Source organism: Schistocerca gregaria, chromosome 8 (genome assembly GCF_023897955.1).
Source record: "Schistocerca gregaria isolate iqSchGreg1 chromosome 8, iqSchGreg1.2, whole genome shotgun sequence".
Lineage (NCBI taxonomy): Eukaryota > Metazoa > Arthropoda > Insecta > Orthoptera > Acrididae > Schistocerca > Schistocerca gregaria.
In genome coordinates, this window is record NC_064927.1 from 298967157 (window position 1) to 298993590 (window position 26434).

At 39.2% G+C, this 26434-nt stretch overlaps 1 protein-coding gene across 1 annotated transcript in view; it reads left to right on the forward strand.

Moving 5' to 3' along the window:
- LOC126285156 (nascent polypeptide-associated complex subunit alpha, muscle-specific form-like) overlaps positions 1-26434 on the forward strand; it is a 231110-nt gene that overhangs the window by 193083 nt on the left and 11593 nt on the right. The window contains exon 12 of the mRNA XM_049984468.1: positions 10689-10845. Within this exon, the coding sequence (XP_049840425.1) occupies positions 10689-10845 (157 nt within the window). The remainder of the gene's footprint in view (positions 1-10688; positions 10846-26434) is intronic.

The window sequence follows — 26434 nt, forward strand, 5'->3', positions numbered from 1 at the left end:
GAAAGGAGGATATAAGATGAACATCAACAAAAGCAAAACGAGGATAATGGAATGTAATCGAATTAAGTTGGGTGATGCTGAGGGAATTAGATTAGGAAATGAGACACTTAAAGTACTAAAGGAGTTTTGTTATTTGGGGAGCAAAATAACTGATGATGGTCGAAGTAGAGAGGATATAAAATGTAGACTGGCAATGGCAAGGAAAGCGTTTCTGAAGAAGAGAAATTTGTTAACATCGGGTTTCTGAAAGTATTTGTATGGAGTGTAGCCATGTATGGAAATGAAACATGGACGATAAATAGTTTGGACAAGAAGAGAATAGAAGCTTTCGAAATGTGGTGCTACGGAAGAATGTTGAAGATTAGATGGGTAGATCACATAACTAATGATGAAGTATTGAACAGGATTGAGGAGAAGAGAAGTTTGTGGCACAACTTGACCAGAAGAAGGGATCGTATGGTAGGACATGTTCTGAGGTATCAAGGGATCACCAATTTAGTATTGGAGGGCAGCGTGGAGGGTAAAAATCGTAGAGCGAGATCAAGAGATGACTACACTAAGCAGATTCAGAAGGATGTAGGTTGCAGTAGTTTTTTTTAATTTTTTTATCAGTCTGCTGACTGGTTTGATGCGGCCGGCCACGAATTCCTTTCCTGTGCTAACCTCTTCATCTCAGAGTAGCACTTGCAACCTACGTCCTCAATTATTTGCTTGACGTATTCCAATCTCTGTCTTCCTCTACACTTTTTGCCCTCTACAGCTCCCTCTAGTACCATGGGAGTCATTCCCTCATGTCTTAGCAGATGTCCTATCATCCTGTTCCTTCTCCTTATCAGTGTTTTCCACATATTCCTTTCCTCTCCGATTCTGCGTAGAACCTCCTCATTCCTTACATTATCAGTCCACCTAATTTTCAACATTCGTCTATAGCACCACATCTCAAATGCTTCGATTCTCTTCTGTTCCGGTTTTCCCACAGTCCATATTTCACTACCATACAATGCTGTACTCCAGACGTACATCCTCAGAAATTTCTTCCTCAAATTAAGGCCGGTATTTGATATTAGTAGACTTCTCTTGGCCAGAAATGCCTTTTTTGCCATAGCGAATCTGCTTTTGATGTCCTCCTTGCTCCGTCCGTCATTGGTTATTTTACTGCTTAGGTAGCAGAATTCCTTAACTTCATTGACTTCGTGTCCATCAATCCTGATGTTAAGTTTCTCGCTGTTCTCATTTCTACTACTTCTCATTACCTTCGTCTTTCTCCGATTTACTCTCAAACCATACTGTGTACTCATTAGACTGTTCATTCTGTTCAGCAGATCATTTAATTCTTCTTCACTTTCACTCAGGATTGCAATGTCATCAGCTAATCGTATCATTGATATCCTTTCACCTTGTATTTTAATTCCACTCCTGAACCTTTCTTTTATTTCCATCATTGCTTCCTCGATGTACAGATTGAAGAGTAGGGGCGAAAGGCTACAGTCTTGTCTTACACCCTTCTTAATGCGAGCACTTCGTTCTTCATCGTCCACTCTTATTATTCCCTCTTGGTTGTTGTACATATTGTATATGACCCGTCTCTCCTTATAGCTTACCCCTACTTTTTTCAGAATCTCGAACAGCTTGCATCATTTTATATTTCCGAACGCTTACTCCAGGTCGACAAATCCTATGAACGTGTCTTGATTTTTCTTTAGCCTTGCTTCCATTATTAGCCGTAACGTCAGAATTGCCTTCTCTCGTGCCTTTACTTTTCCTAAAGCCCAACTGATCGTCACCTAGCGCATTATCAATTTTCTTTTCCATTCTTCTGTATATTATTCTTGTAAGCAGCTTCGATGCATGAGCTGTTAAGCTGATTGTGCGATATTTCTCGCACTTGTCAGCTCTTGCCGTCTTCAGAATTGTGTGGATGATGCTTTTCCGAAAGTCAGATGGTATGTCGCCAGACTCATATATTCTACACACCAACGTGAATAGTCGTTTTTTTGCCACTTCCCCTAATGATTTTAGAAATTCTGATGGAATGTTATCTATCCCTTCTGCTTTATTTGACTGTAAGTCCTCCAAAGCTCTTTTAAATTCCGATTCTAATACTGGATCCCCAATCTCTTCTAAATCGACTCCTGTTTCTTCTTCTATCACATCAGACAAATCTTCACCCTCATAGAGGCTTTCAATGTATTGTTTCCACCTATCTGCTCTCTCCTCTGCATTTAACAGTGGAATTCCCGTTGCACTCTTAATGTCACCAAAGGTTGTTTTGACTTTTCTGTATGCTGAGTCTGTCCTTCGGACAATCATATCTTTTTCGATGTCTTCACGTTTTTCCTGCAGCCATTTCGTCTTAGCTTCCCTGCACTTCCTATTTATTTCATTCCTCAGCGACTTGTATTTCTGTATTTCTAATTTTCCCGGAATATGTTTGCACTTCCTCCTTTCATCAATCAACTGAAGTATTTCTTCTGTTACCCATGGTTTCTTAGCAGCTACCTTCTTTGTACCTATGTTTTCCTTCCCAACTTCTGTGATGGCCCTTTTTAGATATGTCCATTCCTCTTCAACTGTGCTGCCTACTGTGCTATTCCTTATTGCTGTATCTATAGCGTTAGAGAACTTCCAACGTATCTTTCCTTAGAACTTCCTTATCCCACTTCTTTGCGTATTGATTCTTCCTGACTAATGTCTTGGACTTCGGCCAACTCTTCATCACTACTATATTGTGATCTGAGTCTATATCTGCTCCTGGGTACGCCTTACAATCCAGTATCTGATTTCGGAATCTCTGTCTGACCATGATGTAATCTAATTGAATCGACTTGGAAAGGGCTTCTTTCAAAGCTGACCAATCTTTTACTTCTACGATTGTAGTACGTAAGTGCAAATGTTTTCTAGAGGACCCGCTGCAATCGCTGTTGACGATTAAGATGCCAGATACCGTACCACCTGAACTACATTTAGCAAATGAAAAACGTGTGCTATAATGCAGGATCGAACCGCAGACCTTTTACATGCTAACCCAAAAATCTACTCACTGCACCTATCACACAACACAGCTGGACATCCTAACAGAAGTAGTTACCCTACGTGTGATTAGAGTGTTGCCAGATTGCCACTCTTTAACGTCCTTTTTCTGCCGGATGTACTCTCCGGACAAAGTTTTGTGACAGACATATTTTTATCACTGGCGTTTGAGGAGTCACGCTACGAAGCCCGAGTGCGCAAATTTACCCTTTATATTGTAGTAAAATTAGATCGGATATCAGTATATGTTAAAGTTGTACTGAAAGTAAACCTATTTTGTTGGTTTCTGAATGACTTATAGTATATTAAGTTATGAATTTTTTATCACAGAGTAATCCATTTGAGGCGTTGACAAGGGAAACTCTCCATCGCACCCCCCTCACATTTAGTAGCAAGATGGCCCAGTGGATAGTCCGTCAAAAATTGAACACAGATGAAGAAGGTGTACTGAACTATGAAAAAAAACAAAATAGAAACAGTGAAAGGTCGATGGATAGTGAGAGCAGGCGAAATACCACGCAGACGTCTCACAGAAATGAAAACAACAAATAAATGGATGTGAACTATGTTGCAACAAAGGAATTCAAAAGTCAAAACTTCCAAAGCGGAACGCAACTTCAAAAACGCTAAAAACATATCTTGATTGTAAAACTGATGTGTTCATTTGTTGCAGTTTATGTAACAAATTACTACGCTTTCATAAATTCCTTAGGAGCGATCGCATTCACATTAATCCGAACACCTAAATCGGACAAGAAGGCATACCTCACTCACTCACCAGGCGTACAAATTAGGTGCGTCGATAAGAGTTCCTATCGTATAATACACGTGCCGTCACTAATGCCGTGTATGACACACTAGACGTGTTTCCAGGTGGAGGATTCGGTTGACTTTTCGCCTTGTCATCAAATGTTTGCGGTTCCCATTCGAAAGCCACTTCCTTTTGCCTGCTAATAGAGTAGTTGTACAGAATGAACTTTCAATATAGGTCCTTTCCTTATACCTCGCTATTGCAAACGGACGTTACTCCACGACACAGACACAAATTTGAATACAGCGAACAGCGAAAAAAAGAAAAACTAGCACGAGGGAACTTTGAACATAGCTCTTCCACTTTGTAGTCCGCACCGTGGCCACTTAATCAGGATGCTGTGGCTCTTCTATGTTACACTTGTTTAACTTGGATCGTTCATTATTTCTGCTATGCTTTTTTTTTTTTTTTTTCACAGTCAGTACGGCTGTTTTCATGCGTGATCTGTGTCCAGTTTCTGACGAGCTTACCACAACATATGAGAGTTGTGCAATGGGGGAGTTACCCTAAAAAGAATCATAAGGGCCTACAGCACATCACCGTCGATTGTGTGACTGTAGCGTTTATTCACGCTTCTGAAGTCTGTTGATCTTATGGTCAGTCGGGTTTATGTGTACTGTAGGCCTACATTGTATGTACGAGAATTCACGAAAAGTTGTATCACTGGTTTCTCGGATATTCACTTAAATGTGGGATCGACAGCGGCGTGCTTTGGGTCCTGATGGATCTCACCACCTCATTTGTATTGCGGTCTAGTGATTGTGTTGGTGGACATTACAACTTGAGTTTAATCATTTCCACAAACCCGCACTTTATGTTTGGAGGTGGTTTTTACTATGCGGGAATCGGCTTTCGTGTGCAATGTAAACATGAACTATGTTTAATCTATTTTAAATGCTACCAGAAAAGTAAAGCCATGAAGAGCGGTCGTGCGTGGGTAGCTCAGTTGGTAGAGCACCTGCCGGCGAAAGGCAAGGTCCCGAGTTCGAGTCTCGGTGCGACAAACACCTTTAATCTGCCATGAAGTTTCATATCAGTGCACACTTCGCTGCAGAATGTAAATCTCATTCTGGGATCAGAAAAGCAATTTAGCGGGACGAGTTAGCCGCAAAGAAACTACGGCCTCTGAAAACAGATCCTTTGATTAAGAAAGTGACGAAATCAAATTAGCGTGACTACCAGCGAACGTTTAACAAGGAAGCGTACAATTAGCACAAGTTGTTTTTTCGGGTGTAGCGTGGAATATCTCATTTTCAGGCCGGAGGCAAATTCGTGAACTAATTCATCCTTTAACATCTGTCCGAAAAAATGGAAAAGTACAAAAACTGCCACTTATACCAAAACGCGAAATGGACAATTGCGAAAGTTTACGTATTATTTCGTTACTGCCCTAAACTGTACTTAAGTATGTATAAAACAGCAAAATTCCACAAAAAACAATTATTTCTTTTGTCAGATAAAGTATGCATCTTGTTATTGTTACAGTTATTATTATTACTGGCAGCAGCTTTAGCTGTGGAAGCTTGTTGATAAGCATAACTGTTATACAGCAGATGCTATTAATTTCACACTCTCAGTTTTCTGAGTCTAAAAATATGTGAACACCCGGAATGTATATTCACGAGCTGCCACTGCTGACATTTCATATCTTGCTTACCTATCCAGCCAGTCTTGTTTCCTTTGCGACACGCTGTGTGTCTGCTTCTCCGTCCATAAATTTCACCTTTGTGAGATAATTTGCTTTCACAAACGGTAAAAGTTCAAGTTCTTCGAGGATAATCTACGTCCTCAATTTCCAATTGTTGAAATTTGTCCAATAAATAATGGAATACGATATTTTTCCATTTCGGTTGCCATCCTCAAAAAAACTTTATACGACCGTCCACTTGTGACCAGCTATTTTATTACAAATTCCATTTCAAAACAAACCAGAGCCCATAACCTGATAAATTTAAGTTTCTCACCCCAAAGTAACACTCACAAAATGTTAGAGACTATTATTGGTCAATTTTATTGAATTGAAAAAAATAACTGAAGACTACTGAGCACAAAATAACGACGGCAGCAAAGCTGTTTATCTTTGAAGTTATTTTATGTAAAATCACAAATGAAAACACTGAAATTGCACTTTCATCACTTAGGTGCCACTGTTGATGAGAATTTAAATTGGAAAATGGACTATTTGGATCACGTAAAACAACTTAGTTCAGCCACATTTGCACTTAGAATCACTGCAAATCGTAGGGAGGAACTAATCAGTAAGTTGTATTTTGCAATTTTCATTCATTAATATGTTATTACTATCTCATACCCAATGATATAAAATGTCTGACCGACTGCAAAACGAAATTTTAAAACGAACAGAAATAGTTCCTCCTTGATAACTCCTTCTGTTCTGTAGAAAAATTTCTATTACTGCAATAAGGTAAAAGTTGGCGGGTAGAAATCACTAACTCACGTATGTACATCTTTTTTTTGTAATATAGATATGTATCTTAGAAATTTTCGAAGTGTAATCATATGTACAAATTAATCTGCATGCAAAATGATCCATGGAACCTGTAACTAAATACAAAATCAAATTGTGGTAATGCAGGACTAGATTTAACAATGAACAAGAAAATAGGGATGTGGGTAAGCTACTATGAACTGATAGTGAACAGATAATTGCAGCTAAGATAGACAGGAAACCAACAGACACACACAAACACACACCACAGTATACAAGTTTATATGCCAATTAGCTCCATAAATAATGAAGAGATTGAAGAAATGTATGAAGAGAAAAAAGAAATTTTTCAGATAGTTAAGGGAGATGGGGGACTGGAATTTGATAGTGGGAAAAGGAAGATAAAGAAAAATAATAGATGTATATAGATGGGGAGGAAGGAATGAAACAAAGAAATCAGCCTGGTAGAACTCGAATAACAGCATAATTTAATGATTGTGAACATTTGGCTTAAGAATCATGATCTAGGACTAAGACTAAGTGACAAACAGGCTTAACACTTTCATCAAGAAACCTATACGCTGAAAATCTGTTACCAAGGCCACTGACACTCCTCGATGGTAGGTGACTATTGCTAGAGTCTTGCTAGGCAGAGTGATGAAATAGTAGTCAAAATCAGAGCAACATAGTTGCATTTTTCGAATATCAAAGAAGATTAACGTTGAAAATATGTTCTGAACTAATTCAGTTATTCTATTGGCATCATGTTCACATATACATTTTAAATGGTAGGCCTACAGGCCTGAGCATGTAATTCATGTTTATTTTAACTCTTTCCGTATTCACTAGCACTGTTTTTCATTCTTCTGTATGTCTAGCAAATGTGACACGATAGAGCAAGACTAGTTTTACCAATGAATTTAGCACACAAAATATATAGAAGCAAAAGAAATTAATATAAGTCCCCAAAAATTCAATGATTTCTTCATTAAATCTGTTGAAGATGTTGGAAATACTATAATCAAACCTGACATCAGTTCATCAGAGTTACTTTCTAAAAATGTTTACAGAACACCAACAGACACAGGTACGCTTATGTTCTCTGAAGTCTCACCTAGTCCTGTCCCAAGCATTGTAAAACGGATGAAATCTTCAGACAGTGTAGATATATATGACATATCCTGCAATTTACTAAAGAAATAATAGACTATATTGTGTACCCCTTAACATTCTGTATTAATAAATGCATATCTGATGGATATTTTCCCAAAGAACTCAAAGTGTCTAGGGTAGTTCCAATATGTAAAAAGGGAGATAGGGACTCACCTTCCAGTTACAGACCAATCTCCATAGTCCCAGCTTTTTCTAATAAACTGGAATGTGTAATTTACCAACAGTTATCTGCCTATTTTGAAAAATTAGGAATAATTAGTGAATCTCAGTATGGTTTTAGGAAAAAGTTATCTACTGTGGAAGGTAAAGACTTTGTAGCCAAATACTCACATCAAGTGTTTGAAGATAAGGGCTATGCTCAACTCACATTCTTTTGACTGTGTAAAGCATAAGCCACTCCTAGAAAAACTGGAATTCTATGGCATTAGACATAACAGCCTTAAATTCATAAAAGCATATCTTCAGAATCGTAAGCAAGTTGTTTGTGTAGGGAGAGAAATGTTGAGTATAGAACAAGTCAAGGTAGGTGTTCTGCAGGAATCTGTGCTGGGCCCCTTTTTGTTCCTTATAATGATAAATGATCTGCCGTCATTTATCAAGTCCACCACGCTGTTGTATGCAGATGATACAACATTTCTTCATGCTAGTGATGATTTCAATAGCCTTAAAACATGTGCAGCAAAGACAATTGACCAAGCATCCTATTGGTTCAAGGCAAATGGATTCCTGCTGAATGAAAAAAAAACACAGCAGATGGTCTGTAGTCTTAGAGATAAGCTTCTGTCAGATGATCCAAGTTATGTCAAATTTTTGGGGGTACACATTGATGATAAATTATCTTGGGGTCAAAATGTACAATATATTAGTGGTAAATTGTCAAGAGTTATTTATCTGTTAAGGCGACTTATGGATTGTGTTCCTGAAAAATATGTTAGAACATCCTATTTTTCATTCTTTCAAAGTATAATAACATATGGAATTATTTTGTGGGGAACTCTAGCTGTGTACATGACATATTAATACTGCAAAAAAAAAGCTATTAGGATAATTACTGGTTCTGCATATAAGGCACACTGTAAACCATTGTTCTGTGAACAGAAAATCATGACTGTTATAAACTTGTACATATACTATGTTCTAATTTATACGAAGAAGAAATTACCAGAAACAAAAACCAGAGAAAATGTACATAGCCACAATACAAGAAGGAATAGGTGCCTCTATATTCCTTACCACAGATTGTCAAAGTCACTCAACAGCTACGAAATCATGGGGTACAAATTATTTAACAAACTTCCTCAATCTGTTCAAGAATTACCTGAACAATTATTCAAACAAACAATTCATGACTGGCTAGTCCTCCACCCATCCTATGAAATAAGAGAATTTATCAACTGTAATATAATACTATAATGTTAACAACAAACCTCTTGTTTCTTTCAACCTATTAATTGTATTTTAGTATGTATATGACATTGTCTATTGCTGTAATGGCCGAATGACAATAAAATTATTATTATTATTATAGCTAAATCTCTCTAGTTACAAACCAGACACAAAAAAAGTTTAGATTTGTTGACTAGGGTAATTATTTGGCAGTGTTACCTCACATTGAAATCATGTGGTTCATTAAGTAATTTTGTTTCCATACACTGCACACTGTTTTGTATGTCAACATTTAAAGTACTCCCATACATTGAGTGTATGGGAGCTGATGCAGGAAACCTGCACTGCTGTTCTAGGCAAAGTCATAGCAGAGGTGATTTACCATTGCCCACCTCCACCTTTTTATGAAGTATCAAGTGTGTAACTGTGATGAATGATAGTACAGTATGGTGCTCTGCTGTTGTGAATGAATGGAAGGGGAAGGGTGAAACCTTGTGGCAGCAAATAGCGTAATTCTCTCCAGCAGCACGTAAGGGGCTGCCTAGTTTAACACCCCCATTTTGGGGATGGATCACTGTCAACAATGTGACATGTTCTCTTTCATGACTGCTACGGACAGGTTTTACATTTTAATCTAGGACACTGTTGCAAAGACTAGTGATTAGGAACTTTACGCCACCACCTTCCCACTCCTTACCAGACAAATATTGGCAGTGAAAACTTTCCACCACCAGGATATGAACTGGCTTACCTTCAAGATGATTGTGATCACACAAGTGGTTACTATCAACTTCAGCTACGAAGGTATTTTGTATCTATTATCCTGAAACATTTTTTATGGCTTATTTTCTAATTCGCACTTCAAGCATAAACTTCCAGAGCACATCACTGATCATTTACTACCACATGAGGTCTTTATATGAGGGTGTGGTGAAAAGCTACTGAATTTTTTAATTCTGTTCCCAAAATCGGTTGAGGTATTACATGTCATGCACATTACTCAGTCAGCTTTCCCACTTCATTGATCCAAGGTGCTACCCTCTGCTGCTAGAGGGTGCCAAATTGTGGTGCATAACATGGAGGTGTGTAAAATAACTATGTCATTGTGTGAGAAACAACGTGCTGTAATTGAGTTTATAGCTACAGAACATTTCGTCCACACTTGGAGTACCTTCTCCACCAGCTCAATAACGCCAGACCACACACAACCATTGCGACATCTCTAATACTCCAGTGTCTTGGGTTTACTGTCATCGATCAGCCTCCAAACAGTCCTGACTTGGCCCCATCTGATTTTCATCTGTTTACAAAACTTAAAGAACACCTTTGATGAGTTTACTTTGATAGTGATGAAGCTGAGGTGAGATTTTGGCACTATCAACAAAGTCAAACATTCCACATTGATGGTATCAACAACCTGATCTCTCACTGGAAGAAATGTCTTCACCATCAGGGCGACTATGTTCATGAAAAAATATGTATGAAGAATAACACTGTAGAATGTTAATTAAGTTTGTTTTATTTAAACATCTTCAAGAGTTTTCTCCTAAAAAATTAGAGCCATTACACTTCAATATCCCTCAGAATTCTGACAACAAGTATTGTATGTTATGGGCAAATCAGAATTGCACTTCTTTCTTTCAGAATTGCAGTTATAGTGGCATATAACTGTTAAAGAAACAGCAAAGTATACAGTGCTATATTTCTGCTAAGGAAATATTTTAAGCATCAAAATGGGAACGTCACATCACATGGACATATCTCTTCATTTAAGATTTGGTAAATAAGAACATTACACCAGATTATCAAGACAATAAAAGCTATAATTTTATTTTTCAGTGGTGCTGAGGAAGAAGGTTTTGACCAACGAGCAGGTGTGTCGTGGGAAGTACAAATGTTGGCTCGTGAAATGGAGAGACAAGAGCAAGAACAGCAACGAATTACAAATTCTGAGTTGAATATGCTGCAAAGGCTTGTTGATGAACAACATCCAGAGGTAAGGAGCAAGTGAAAGAGACTAAAGTTAACTGTATCTACAAGATTTTCCAATACAACTGATTTAAAACAAATGCCTGCAACAGGAAACAAATCTACTGATAACATAAGTCTTTGCTGACTTCAAGCTTCAAGGGGCAGCAGAAACCACGTATATATGGCAATAAGTGATTTGTGGAAAGTCAATGACAATGATCTGAGCTCACAGTCAAATTTTTGGTTTTATTTTATTTCTAATGTTAGTAATTGAAATTAGTTTTGAATATGGTCACAAAAATTAGGCAGTATTTGTAGTTGTTAGTTCACTGGAAATGTCCAAGAGAAGAGAAGTGTATTATCCTAAGACAAAATGAAGATTAGTGGAACATCAATGTCGGTAATGCACCACCAGCTGCATGTACAACCAAGGAAACAATAGAAGACCTTCCAAATTACTGTAGAATGAAGCTTCACCACATGACATTTTCCACAACAGTCTCATTGAATTAACATTGTGGTTATTGATTGATGAATGTTGTGAAGTACATTGAGTCAAAATGGAAAAAATAGACAGCATAATGTGTCATTTACTTCTCCAAATCCTGGCTGAGGATCTTTAATTTAGTATAAAGAAGACTAGAGGGAATGTGTTTGGTATCTTACCTGTATATTACATTATATGGCAACTGTTGGAAACATAGCTGCTATGCAAGCAAAATGCAAGTATGGTATTCAAGTATTGAATCTTGATTCGTCAACAGTCCTTAATGACGTTTCAAATTGATGGTAACAAATTAATGCAAGTAGTTCATCCCTTCATACATGATGTTGAATAAATCAAATTATGAAGGAGAGCCACCAGAGGTGTGAAATGAGTTCAGCTGTACATCAGTTATTAGAAGCAACCACTCTAGACAACTTCTGGAAAGTATATTATCAACAAATTATGATTGGTATCAAGCTAAAACGAAAAACAGATACTTTAAGAACAGCCACTGCTTTCTTTCTTACACTTCACAGATTCTGTTTTTGCTGCTGCCTCCTACCAAACATTTGTGTAATCTTACTAGTATCAGAGACAACTATAATATGTCTCCTTATTGAAAAGTTAATGACTGTTTAATATGAACATTGGTGTTGACTGAAATTTACATCTGCTGAACCCTAGTATTCTACTATATTATAATAGTGGCTGAAAAGGGGCTCTTTTACTTTTTTAAAAAATATATGCATATTTTCAGTTTTCTGCCTGGTGGCCACTGGCAACTTTCACCAGAGTTTAAAACTTTTTCTGTAACTCTCTTGTCTATGATAATGCATTCATTATGCTCCTTATAGCATTTCAATGTTCTCATAATTATTAGATTTACTCTTGAATTACCCATATTCCTCTAGATTTGGTGAAACGTGGCAGTTTGTGTTTGGAGTTAAATTATTTGCTGTGCAGGGATCGGCTTTCCTGTATAGTGTCAACATGAACTCTGTTTAATCTGTTATAAGTGTTAACAGAAAAGAAAATCACCAGGAAAAGTTAGCCACAAAGGAACTAAGGCTTCCCAGACCAAATCTATTGTCCAAGAAAGTGTCAAAATCATATAAGCATGACCTCAAGGAAACATTTAACAAAGAAATGTATAATAAGTATAAGTTGTTGGTGCAACCTAAAAATGTCTGATTTTCAGCCCAGAAGTTAATTTGTTAACTAGTACATGTATTTGATATCTTGTACATTTTCCAAAAAAATAACAAAACACAAACACTCCCACTTACACAAAAATGTAAAACAGAGAGTAGTGAAACCTCAAATATTGTTTCACTGTTGTCATAAAATGCACTTAATTAAGTACAAAGCAATAAAATTCCACAAAAATTATTTATTTTTCATATAAGTTATTCATATTCATATTATTATTATTATTATTTATTATAACTGGTTTTATTATTATTATTATTAACATCGATTGAAGTTGTATAAATATGTTGATACGCATACCTGCTACACTGCGGATGCTGTTCATTTCACACTCTCATACACACTTGAATTCAAAAATTTGTGAACACCCAGAATGAATACTTGTGAGCTGACATTGCCTGTATTTTTTATTTATTTATTTATTTATTTATTTATTAATTTATTGAGTATTCTATGGACAACTGACATGAAATCCTGTTTTTCTGTCATCACACTTCACTAATTCCCTCTATGCCTAACTTCAACTGATCCATTTCACTTTTTAAATTCTGTAACGTTTCTATCCATTGTCATTTCTAATGATAACAATATTGCTGAGTAGTGCTCATCCAGAGATCCAAATCGATGACCATTTTAGCTCCAGAATATTTTATGCTAGAGGATGTCATCATCATTAAACCATAAAATAGAGCTGCTTGTCTTTGGGAACTATAATGACAGTAGTTTCCACTTGCTTTCAGCCATACACAAGTACATACTAACATACCATGATCATGATGGCTAAAGTTGCAAGGCCAGATCAGATAGTTCTCCAGAATGCTGTCCCTGTAATAACTGCTCTTCTTCATGAACCACTTGTTAGTCTGGTCTTTCCATAGACATGTTGCATATGTGGTTGTGCATACAGCACTGGTATCTGTCATCATAGAGGGGTGTACAAGCCATGTCACCACACCTAGGTCCATGGTTTGTGGGGGCTGTGCAAAAAGCATAGTAAACATATTGGACTGTGAGTGTAAGAGTCCCAAGGTTCTTGAAAAGCTTCTAACCTGTTTTTACTTACCAGTTTAACATAATATTTTTAGTGCAATCTTCTTTACAAGAAATAATAGAGCTTGATTTGTGACAGTACACACTGATATGCTGTGTCGGTGCCTCTCACAAGGAAAAATCAGAACGACAGATTTTGAAGTATGGTACAATAGAACTTCCTCTGCAGTTGAAATGATGTAAAACAAATGTTGTCTTCACATTTTGCAAATGTTTGTAAAAGAATTAAAATGACATTTTAAGAAATCTAAATTTCAAAAACACCCTCTGGGAGGTCACAGTATCAGAAGGCTTTTTGTGTTTGTGAGTGAGGATGCATCACACCAGAAAGCAGTAGGATGCAACTGGCTGTGAGCTAAGACCATCCATCTGCAGCTGATGGAGTCACTCTCAACTTTGGATTGGGAATGGACTGATGCAGCCACAGATGTATTAGGCAGATGCTCTGACCAGTGAGCCATCCAGACACATTGGTCATGGCAGCTGCACAGACTGTCCTGACACTCTTCCCATGAGGCCCAAATTCTCAACTTATCCACACTCTACTAATCCACTAACCCTTGTGCATTACCCTTATTGCTCATGGCATTTCACTGATTCCTATAAGAGTTTGAACCTCGTGTGCATTCATACTAAACAGATCACTGGTCGTCTTCACCCTAATTCAGAAATGTCTAAAACAACAGACACCATTTTGATCCAGCAACCATATTCAATTAAGATGCAAAGGAATGACAGACATTGGATGCAAGCAAGCATTGACTGAAATCAATGGTGAAAGTTGAAAATATGTGGTGGACCAGGATGCAAACCTAGATCTCCTGCTTATTAGGCAGATGCTATGACCACTAAGCCATTCAGACACAATGGGTCTTAATTCACAAAGGCTGCTGGATCAAAATATAATTAAGGCAAAGATGGTCAATGATCTTTTCTGTGCAGATGCACATCAGGCTGGAGCTCTTATGGAATCAGCACCAACATGAGCATCAACTTTCTCAGATTATTGCACCCTTCACATTCTATAGCTGCAGTCTAGGCCACCTCCACATCTCTCATGAGTACTCTCTCCCTCTCCACCCCACCCCACTGACCCTAGCCCACCCCTCCCCAGCAGACACACCGAGTGCACACAGGAATTCTTTCTGGCCTTGGATGTTATTTCCTGAAGGGCCTCCATAAAGAACACAACATTGGAGTCCCAATAACTAATAAATCCCTCTCCCCATGTGTCTGCTCAGACCCTGCTGACAGAGTGGCCATCTGTCCATCCACAGGGTGAATGTGCAAGGCCAGATGTCCAGTGCCCACATTGACTCTCCATCTTAAGCGACTTGATCACATAATGAGCCACCATTCACTGTGCAGCAATCATGGGCCCCCCAAATTGGGTACACTGGGAGGTGCCTCAGCAGCAGGGCCCATTGGTGAAACAAGTGAGACCTGAGATGTCCCATGTGCCAATTTCTCTGCTGCTACCACACCCTGAAGCAGCAGTCTGCAAGTGGTTCACCGTGGGCATAAATGTTGTCAGTTGTTCACAAACTGCAGCCAGCACCTCCTGCATCTGCACACAGCATGTATATGCCCCATCCAGCCTACTACTAGTAATCTGAGAATTCACCTAAATCTGTATCTACATGATTACACTGCAAGTCATAATTAGATGTCTGATAGAGGGCTCATACAGCATGACGGGAAAACAAATATTTAAATCTTTCCTTCTGAGCTCAGATTTCTCTTATTTTATTATGATAATCATTTCTCCCTATATAAGTGAGCACCAACAAAATATTTTCACACTCTGAGGAGAATGTTTGTGATTGAAATTTCATGAGAAGCTCCTGCTGCAGCAAGCACCACCTTTCTTTTAATGACTGCACATCATATATGTGGCACTCCCTCCACTGTTTCATAATAATACCAAATGAGTTGACCTTCTTGGAACTTTTTCGATGTCCTCCATCAAACCTATCTGATGTGGAACCCACACCACACTACAGTACTTCAGAAGAGGGCAGACAAACATAGTGTAAGTAGTATTTTTGGTAAACCTGCTGTCTTTTCTATGTGTTTTGCCAATAAATCACAGTCTTTGGTTTGCTTTCTCCACAATATCTATGTGATTGTTCCAATTTACGTTATTTGTAATTGCAATTCCTAACTATTTAGTTGAGATTACAATTGTTGGATATGTGTGATTTATCATGTAACTGAAATTTAGTGGTTTCTGTTTAGCGATGATGTGGATGACTTCACACTTTTCATTCTTTTGAGTCAATTTCCACTTTTTGCACCATACAGATATCTGCCCTAAATCATGTTGAAATTCGTTTTGATAATATGAAGACATTACATGATGATAGACAACAGTATCATCTTCAAACAATCTATGAAGACTGCTCACATTGTCTCCTGAATTATTTATTTACAGGATGATTATAATTAAACTATCAAACCACTGTTGAAGTAACACCACAGGTTAGAATGACATCAAATTGCAATGGAATATTATCAGAAAAGGAGGAAAACATGTGGCAGAAGAAAAATAAATAGTTACAAAATGTAGCAATAGGTGGCACTGTGAGCATCATAATTTAATAGTGGTCGACTAGAAATGACAAATGAACCATACAACAATGCCTAAGGTGTACATTTGACAAAAACAAACTGTACTACTCAGTGAGCATGGGTGTACAGGTGTGATACTGTTAGTTACGTATGTCCATCCACTGTGGCAAGGTCATATCACATCAGATGGGAAAAACTGGTTTTTGACAGTCCTGAGGCCAAAAACTGCATAAAAAGCTTCACTCACATCGATTTTAATGGTCCAGAGGCCCAAAACCACATGCAAAGCATCAATCACATCAGTATTTAGTTGTCCTGATGCCGAAAACTGTGTACCAAGTATCAATCAAAATCAAATTGGATTATTAGTTTCTGTGTGACTGGCGCAAAACATATTCAGTTTGTCCACCATTTTCCACTACAAATTGAAATCGAGAAACAGCATGTTCCGCAACTGATTGAAGTGTTTCCAGGATCATGTTCAGAATGTGTTGAATGTGTTGCACCGTGCATGCCTTCAATGCAGCTAAGTTTGTGTTTCAAACACTGAAAACAAGATATTTCAGATAGCCCCACAGCCAGATGTCACACAGATTAAGTGATAGAGACAGCCAGGCTGTAGAGAAATGGTGGCTGATATTTCTAGCAGCTCTGAAATGGCGTTTCAGCAGTTGCTTAGCTGGATTTTCAATGTGCAGAGGTGCACCATCTTGCATAAAAATGATCGCATCCACACTGTTGGAGAGCTGGAATGATGTGGTTGCACAAAAGACACTCAAATTGCTTCCCAGTGACAGTACAGGTGACAGGACTGGAAGCACCTGTCTCTTCAAAAAAATATGGCCCTATGATAAATGATGCCATAAACCCACACTACACAGTGACCTTTTCAGGATGAAGTGGTACTGGTTCATTTGTGTGTGGATTTTCCATTGCCCATGTTCAACAATTCTGTGCATTGACATATCCTGTCACATGGAAGTGGGCTTCATCTGTCCACAAAATCTTCCATGGCTAATCACTGTCCACTTCCATGCAAGCAAGAAATTATAAAGCAAAGATCTCTCTTGCTGGCATGTCAACAGGAAGCAACTTGTGCACATTGGTAATTTTTAATGGAAAGCAAAGATGGATGTTCCACAGGATTTTATGCATTTTTTGAGCAATTCTCCTTGCACTATATGTTAGCACACCACCACTTGTCTCCTCTGTGACCACTGCTTCCACTGACATCAAATCAATTCATTTCCTCCTTCTTCCAGGCTGCACACCAAAAGAACCCATCTTTTCAAATTTCCAAATCATTTTCTCCAGACCCATGGCAGTCATCAGACCATTTTCCAAACCTTTCAGTGTCCAGAACTTCTGCAGAGCAATGTGCACAGTCGTTCTTGTAATACAGCTTTACAAGTGGAGTACGATCCTGCATTGAGACAATCATGGCGAAAATCGCAGACGCAAAAGGAGGAGAACCCATGTACCCAGATTGTTTATACAAACTACAGTGGGTTGTACGGTTGAAAGGTGTTTTCATTTATGTATTCTGATGCATACAGTGCCATCTGTTGATCAATTTTCACACTATTTTTTTTTCTGCCATACGTTTTCCCCCTTCTCCAATAATATTACATTGCAATTTGACATCATTCTGACCAGTGGTATTATTTCTACAGCATCTTAAAAGTTTAATTGTAATCACCCTGTAGATCAGGTAAAACAGAGAACCTATAACACTTCCTTCGGAAGTGTTCTGTTTCTTGGGCGGTGTGAATTGTGCAACTCTCCGGTCTCTAGGTACAGCTGTTTCTATGGGCGAGTGGTTGCATATGATTGCTAAGTATGGAGCTATCATATCAGCATACTTTGAAAGGAACCTAACTGTTATTTAATGTGGACCAGAAACCTTGCCTTTCTTAAGTGTTTTAAGCTGCTATGCTGCACCAAGAGTATCTACATCTAAGTAATTTGTGTTGGCAGCTGCTCTTTATTCGAGTTCAGTATTTTCTTCATCTTCTTTTGTGAATAACTTTTGGAAAACCATGTTTAGTAACTCTGCTTTAGTGGCACTGTCATCAGTAACATTGTTGGAGTAGCCTTGCATCTGTGTCAATCTGAACAAATTACTGCATGTATACTATTAGCAGCCATTATATCGAAGTAGACTCTTCATGTCAGAATCAGTAACAGTTCATTCAAATGCACAGAGTAGGTTAATGATATGTGTAAGATCAATGCATTTTATATGGAAGCAGAATGAACTTCACAACTAGACCATACCTTGTATGATAGACAAAAGCAACTATGTAAGTAGTAAAACTGGAATAAGAAACTATTCTAAGAGTAAATGCACAAGCATCGTGGAATACATTGCCTCTGGCAGCTGATGCAGAAGCAGTTTCACAGTGTTACAAACATTTCACACCAATACCATATGACTGGCATTACAGTGTAGTGTCATTTCTGTCTGACTTGTCACCATTGTTATCATGCAGTGAAGCTCTTGATTGAGTCTTGCCACTGGTGTACTTTACATATGACCAGAATCTCTTTGAGTTATCTGCTGGATTTAGAGACAGATTAAACTGCAAAAACAAACAGGACAAGCTAAATATGTACTGGCTAGTCGCCTGTGCTTCAACAATGAAGGCTGGTAACTGACTAGGCCATGTTTGAGAGTCACAGGCTATCCAAAAATAAACTTGTGACTGTTTGATGTAGCCCACCATGAATTCCTCTCCTGTGCCAACCTCTTCATCTCAGAGAGTACTACTTGCAACCTACATCCTCAATTATTTGCTGGATGTATTCCAACCTCTGTCCTCCTCTACAGTTTTTGCTCTCTACAACTCCTTCTAGAACTGTGGAGATTATTCCCTGATCTCTTAACTGATATCCTATCATCCTGTCCCTCCTCCTTGTCAGTGTTTTCCACATTTCATTTCCTCTCTGATTTTGTGTAGAACCTCCTCACTCCTTATCTTATCAATCCACCTAATTTTCAACATTTGCCTGTAGCACTACATCTCAGATGCTTCCGTTCTCTTCTGTTCTGGTTGTCCCACAATCCATGTATCACTACCATACAATAATAGACTCAAAATGTACATTCTCAGATACTTCTGCTCAAATTAAGGCCTGTGATTGATTCTAGTAGACTTCTATAGGCCAGGAATGCCCTCTTTGCCAGTTCTGGGCTGTTCTTAATGTCCTCCTTCCTCCATCCATCATTGGTTACTTTGCTGTATAGGTAGCAGAATTTGTTAACTTAATCTACTTCATGTCCATCAATCCTGATGTTAAGTTTTTTGCCATTGTCATTTCTGCTACTTCTCATTACTTTCTTCTTTCTTCAACTTACTCTCAATCCATATTCTGTACTCATTAGATTGTTCATTCCATTCAGCAGATCATGTAATTCTTCTTCACTTTCACTCAGGATAACAATGTCTCCAGTAAATCGTATCATTGATGTCCTTTCACCTTGAATTTTAATTCCTCTCCTGAGCTCTCTTTTATTTCCATCACTGCTTCCTTGATGTTTAGATTGAACAGTAGATGTGAAAGACTACATCCATGCCTTACACCCTTTTCAATTGAAGCACTTTGTGGTAATCCACTCTTATTATTCCCTCTTGGCTCTTGTACATTCTTTATATTACCCATTTCTCCCTGTAGCTTACCCCTATTTTTCTCAGAATTTCAAAAACCTTGCACCATTTTACATTGTTGAACACTTTTTCCAGGTCAACAAATCCTATGAACGTGCCTTGATTTTTCTTTAGTCTTGCTTCCATTATCAACTGCAATGTCAGAATAGCCTCTCTGGTGCCTTTACCTTTTCTAAAGCCAAACCGATCATCATCTAGTACATCCTCAATTTTCTTTTCCGTTCTTCTGTATACTATTCTTCTCAGCAACTTGGATGCATGAGCTGTTAAGTTGGTTGTGTGATAATTCTTGCACTTGTCAGCTCTTTCAGTCTCCAGAAGTGTGTGTATGATATTTTTCCAAAAGTCAGAGGGTATATCGCCAGGCTCATACATTCTACACATCAATGTGAATAGCCATTTTGTTACCACTTCCACCAATGATTATAGAAATTCCGGTGGAATGTTATCTATCTCCTCTGCCGTACTTGATTTTAAATCCTCCAAAGCTCTTCTAAATGCTGATTTTAATAGTGGATGCCCTACCTCCTCTAAATCGGCCTCTGTTTCTTCTTCTATCACATCCAATTTATCTCCCCCTCATAGAGGTTTTCAATGTATTCTTTCCCCCTACCCACTCTCTCCTCTGTGTTTAACAGTGGAATTGCCACTGCAGTCTTAATGTTACCACCTTTGCTTTTAATGTCACTGAAGGCTGTTTTGACCTTCCTGTATGCTAAGTCTATCCTTTCGACAATAATTTGTTTGTCACATTTTTTGTGCAGCCATTTTGTCTTAGCTACCCTGCATCTCTTATTTATTTCATTCCTCAGAACTTTTGTATTCCTGAGTTTCCTGTAACTTTTTTTGTACTTCCTCATTTCATCCATCAACTGAAGTACTTCTTCTGTAATCCTCGGTTTCATCACAGTGACCTTCTTTTGACCCATGTTTTACTTTCCAACTTCTGTGAAGGCCCATTTTAGCAGTGTCCATACTCCTTCAACTGCAGTGCCTACTGACCTATTCCTTATTGTTGTATCTATAGCCTCAGAGAACTTCAAGGGTATCGCAATATTCCTTAGTACTTCTGTATCCTCTTCTTGTGTATTGGTTCTTCCTGACTAATGTCTTAAACCTCAGCCTACTGTTAATCACTACTGCATTGTTATCTGAGTCTGTATCTGTTCCTGGGTAAGCCTTACAATCCAGTATCTAATTTTGGAATCTCGGTCTGGCTATGATGGAATTTAACTCAAATCTTCCTGCATTACCCAGCCTTTTCCAACTAGACCCCCTTCTCTTCTGATTCTCGAATAGAATATTCGCTATTACTGGCTGAAATTTATTACATAACTCAATTAGTCTTTCTCCTATGTCATTCCATGTCCCAAGCCCATATTCTCCTGTAATCTTCTTTTCTACTCCTTCCCCTACAACTGCATTCCAATACCCCATGCCTATTAGATTTTCATCTTCCTTGTGTACTAAATTACTCTTTCAATATCCTCACATACTTTATCTCCTCATCTTCAGCTTGCGATGCTGGTTTGCTGTCAATTATGATACAAATAGCCCTATCAATGAACTGTTCACAGTAACACACTCTCTGCCCTACCTTCCTATTCATAATGAATCCTACTCCTGCTATACCATTTTCTGCTGCTGTTGATATTACCCTATACTTATCTGACCAGAAATCTGTGTCTTCTTCACATTTCACTTCACTGGGCGATACTATATCTAGCCTAAGGATTTGCATTTCCCTTTTCAGATTTTCTAGTTGCCTACCATGTTCAAGCTTCTGACATTCCATGCCAGGACTCATAGAACATTATCCTTTTGCATATTATTCAGTCTTTTTCTCACGGTCACCTCCATCTTGGCAATCCCCTCCTGGAGGTCCGAATGGGGGATTATTCTGGAACCTTTTGCCAATGGAGAGATCATCATGACACTTTTTCAGTTATAGGACATATGTACCATAAACACATGTTATTTGTCTTTAATGCAGTGGTTTCCATTGGCTTCTGCAACCTCATGCAATTGATCATTGCTGATTCTTCCATCTTTAGGGGCAGTTTCCCATCCCTAGGACAAGAGAGTGCCCTAAACCTCTGTCTACTCCTCTGTCCTCTTTGACAAGGTCATTGCCAGAATGAGGAAGACTTCTTATGCAGGAAGTCTTCAGCCACCAATGCTGATTATTAATCACAATTCAAGCAGTGGTGGATTTTGATTACTAATTGAAGATGCTACCCATTTTTTTGTCCCATTATTGTTCATTGAATTCGTTTGGGATGGACGTCCAATGACACATGTTCAGGTTGCTCATTGATCTGTTCTCTCAGCTGTTAAATCTTCACCAATGCGGTGATTTTACTTTCCAAACTTGGCGAGGCATGTCTCTCAGAGTGAAATAATAAACAATTGAATAAACATAGTAGGCATTAATATTCCAATTACAAACAAGAATAGCACTGCTCTTCAATCATTTTCCTTTATCTTAAAGACTATTTATAAGTAAATGGGTAATAAATAAACATTGAACAAATATTATGCATCTGATCCATAAAATTTTGGTCATGTAGCCGCATAATTGGACTTATTCTTCTAATATTTTGGCTAAATACCATCCAACCATCTTCAGAGTGATCCGAGGTGACTGACGCTCCAGCGCTTGCTCTGTACTTTTAAACCCCTTGGACCTAACCACTGCGCATGTGCCCACAGATACACAAGGTGCCCAAGACTTAATTTGTGGCAAAGAGGTGTGACATATGCATGAAAATAGATCTATGGCTGCGCAGTCGATCAAAACGGTGATATCGATGTATCATTGTGAGCTGCACCGTCGTGACATCTTTCTCCAGCTGGAAGCCCACAGTGTTTAAGAGGTATGTTGATGACACATTTTTAGTGTGGCCCCATGGTGAAGAACAAGTTAAAAGAATTTTTAGATGCTCTGAATTCCATCCACAGACAAATTCAGTTCATGATGGAAATTAAAAAAGATGGATGCTTTCCATTTTTGGATGTGTTGGTATGGCGCTAAGATGATGGCACTTTGGGACACACAGTATATCAAAAAACAACCCAAACAGATTTATATTTAAGTGCAAATAGCTGACACCAACCTTAACAGACAATGAGTGTACTCAGAACACTAGAAAACAGAGAACATGTCATTGCTGATAAGAGCAGTCTGGAGGACGTGCTTCAACACCTGAGAAGAGTTTTTTAAGCCAATGGGTACTCTCCACAGCAGATACATAAGGCACTACAAATGAAACCAATTGTGGGTATAGGAAAAGCAGAAAATGACAAGGAAAGTTTTAAATCAGTGGCTTATCTGCCATACGTGGGAAGCCTATTGTCAAAAATAGAATGGACCCTCAGTAAGCATAAAGTGAAAGTGATTTTTCATCCTCCACCAAAAACAGCAGCACTCCTGGGTTCTGTAAAAGATGATTTGGTGCTTTAGAAGCCTGGGGTTTACAAGATCCCCTGTGAATGTTGCTGTTCATACATCAGACAGATGACACATACTGTCCAGGAGAGATGCACAGAGCACCGCAGGTACACCTGTCTCTTACAACCTAATAAATCTGTGATGGCAGAGCACTGTATTGACACTGGGCACTCAATGGTGTATGATAATGTTGGAATTTTAGCCTCGGCTTCATCTTTCTGGGACTCAGTAATGAAGAAAGCAATTGAAATTTGGTTGGCAATGAATTTAATAAATAGAGATAGTGGCTTCAGCTTGAACAAATCATGAAATCCAGCAATTTCTGTAATAAAATACCAAAGACATCACAATGGTGCAGGTTGCAGTGATACATCAATATCACCATGTGGATCAACTGCGCAACCATAGATCTATTTCCATACGTATGCCATACCTCTTTGCCGATAATTAGCATCTCTGGCACCCTGTGTATCTGTGACTGCATGTGCAGTGGTGCGGTCCATGAGCTGAAAAGGACAGAGCAAGTGCTGGAGCATCAGTCACCTTGGCTCACTCTGAAAATGGCTGGAAGGTACTCACCCAAAATATTAGAAGAAGAAGTTGAGTTTATGCAGCTGCATGCCAGAAATTTTATGAATCAGTCTTTCTGCAGTGAAAATATGAAGATGCACATATGCCACTGTCTGGCAAAATAATTTGTATGTACCACATGCTAGTATACATTAAAAAAATTAAGGACATTCAAACAACACTTTCAAACATCAATGCACAGTATACATCAGACTTTTTAATAAAGTTAAGAAACTTTGAAGAAAACAGAAAAATTACTTATACAGTCCCTAACCTTTTCACACGTTGGACCCTCAATGTTGTGCGATCGTGTCTGCTCACATACAAGTTGATAACAACTGAGGGTATCACTTTACTTACTTCATTACTACTAATTTATTCATGACAAATGCTTATTTCCCTGTATCTTCTTACCCTTGATTACATCTCATGTTACCACTGATAGAACTGTCTGTTCATAAAACAGCTATCAGTCGGAAGTGATGGAAACTTGGAGCACTTACTCAGGAAACTTCAAATAATATATACATAATGTTTTGCATTTGTAGAATTGTTTTCAGCTGAGAAAAAAAGTGTGGTGGATTAATTTCTGGTCAATCCTGGTAGTATCATCAAATCACATAACTGAATATAATATATATAATGCTGTCACATTACACTGTAAAGATAAGTGATTGCAGGACCTTTGTTCCTTACTTTTTTGTACATATCTGCATATTTTATAATTTTCATCTCCTTAATTTGTTCCCACTCAATGTAAAGTTTGCAGTCTGCCTTCAGTATCTTTACCAGTGCAATTTTCACGAAGTGGGGGTCATGTGCAATGGTTTCATGTTGATATGCTTCTTGACGGCATAGTTCCATGTCCCTTAAATATCACACTGATACAACCAAAATTTTGCCATTTGTAGCAACAAAGATGATTCAGGCTCTGGTAAAGAAATCCTCTTTCAATAAACTCTTCCAAGACTGGTGAGTGGAAGGTACCTATGAACATAGCAGTTCAGGCAATCTCCTCATTATACATTTAGATATACACTCCTGGAAATTGAAATAAGAACACCATGAATTCATTGTCCCAGGAAGGGGAAACTTTATTGACACATTCCTGGGGTCAGATACATCACATGATCACACTGACAGAACCACAGGCACATAGACACAGGCAACAGAGCATGCACAATGTCGGCACTAGTACAGTGTATATCCACCTTTCGCAGCAATGCAGGCTGCTGTTCTCCCATGGAGACGATCGTAGAGATGCTGGATGTAGTCCTGTGGAACGGCTTGCCATGCCATTTCCACCTGGCGCCTCAGTTGGACCAGCGTTCGTGCTGGACGTGCACACCGCGTGAGACGACGCTTCATCCAGTCCCAAACATGCTCAATGGGGGAGAGATCCGGCGACCTTGCTGGCCAGGGTAGTTGACTTACACCTTCTAGAGCACGTTGGGTGGCACGGGATAAATGCGGACTTGCATTGTCCTGTTGGAACAGCAAGTTCCCTTGCCGGTCTAGGAATGGTAGAACGATGGGTTTGATGATGGTTTGGATGTACCGTGCACTATTCAGTGTCCCCTCGACGATCCCCAGAGGTGTACGGCCAGTGTAGGAGATCGCTCCCCACACCATGATGCCGGGTTTTGGCCCTGCGTGCCTCGGTCGTATGCAGTCATGGTTGTGGCGCTCACCTGCACGGTGCCAAACACGCATACGACCATCATTGGCACCAAGGCAGAAGCGACTCTCATCGCTGAAGACGACACATCTCCATTCGTCCCTCCATTCACGCCTGTCGCGACAACACTGGAGGCGGGCTGCACCATGTTGGGGCGTGAGCGGAAGATGGCCTAACGGTGTGCGGGACCGTAGCCCAGCCTCATGGAGACGGTTGCGAATGGTCCTCACCGATACCCCAGGAGCAACAGTGTCCCTAATTTGCTGGGAAGTGGCGGTGCGGTCCCCTACGGCACTGCGTAGGATCCTACGGTCTTGGCGTGCATCCATGCGTTGCTGGGGTCCGGTACCAGGTCGACGGGCACGTGCACCTTCCGCCGACCACTGGCGACAACATCGATGTACTGTGGGGACCTCACGTCCCACGTGTTGAGCAATTTGGCGGTACGTCCACCCGGCCTCCCGCATGGCCACTATACGCCCTCGCTCAAAGTCCGTCAACTGCACATACGGTTCATGTCCACGCTGTCGCAGCATGCTACCAGTGTTAAAGACTGCGATGGAGCTCCGTATGCCACGGCAAACTGGCTGACACTGACGTTGGCGGTGCACAAATGCTGCGCAGCTAGCGCCATTCGACAGCCAACACCACGGTTCCTGGTGTGTCCGCTGTGCCGTGCATGTGATCATTGCTTGTACAGCCCTCTCGCAGTGTCCGGAGCAAGTATGATGGGTCTGACACACTGGTGTCAATGTGTTCTTTTTTCCATTTCCAGGAGTGTATTTCTGATGTCTATGACACCTTGTGTTATTGTTACTTCTCCTCGCTGATGATAGCTTCCAGAAAAATCATCAAGTAATAACACTCTTTCTAGAATTATGGATGCTCTCTCTCTCTCTCTCTCTCTCTCTCTCTCTCTCTCTCTCTCTC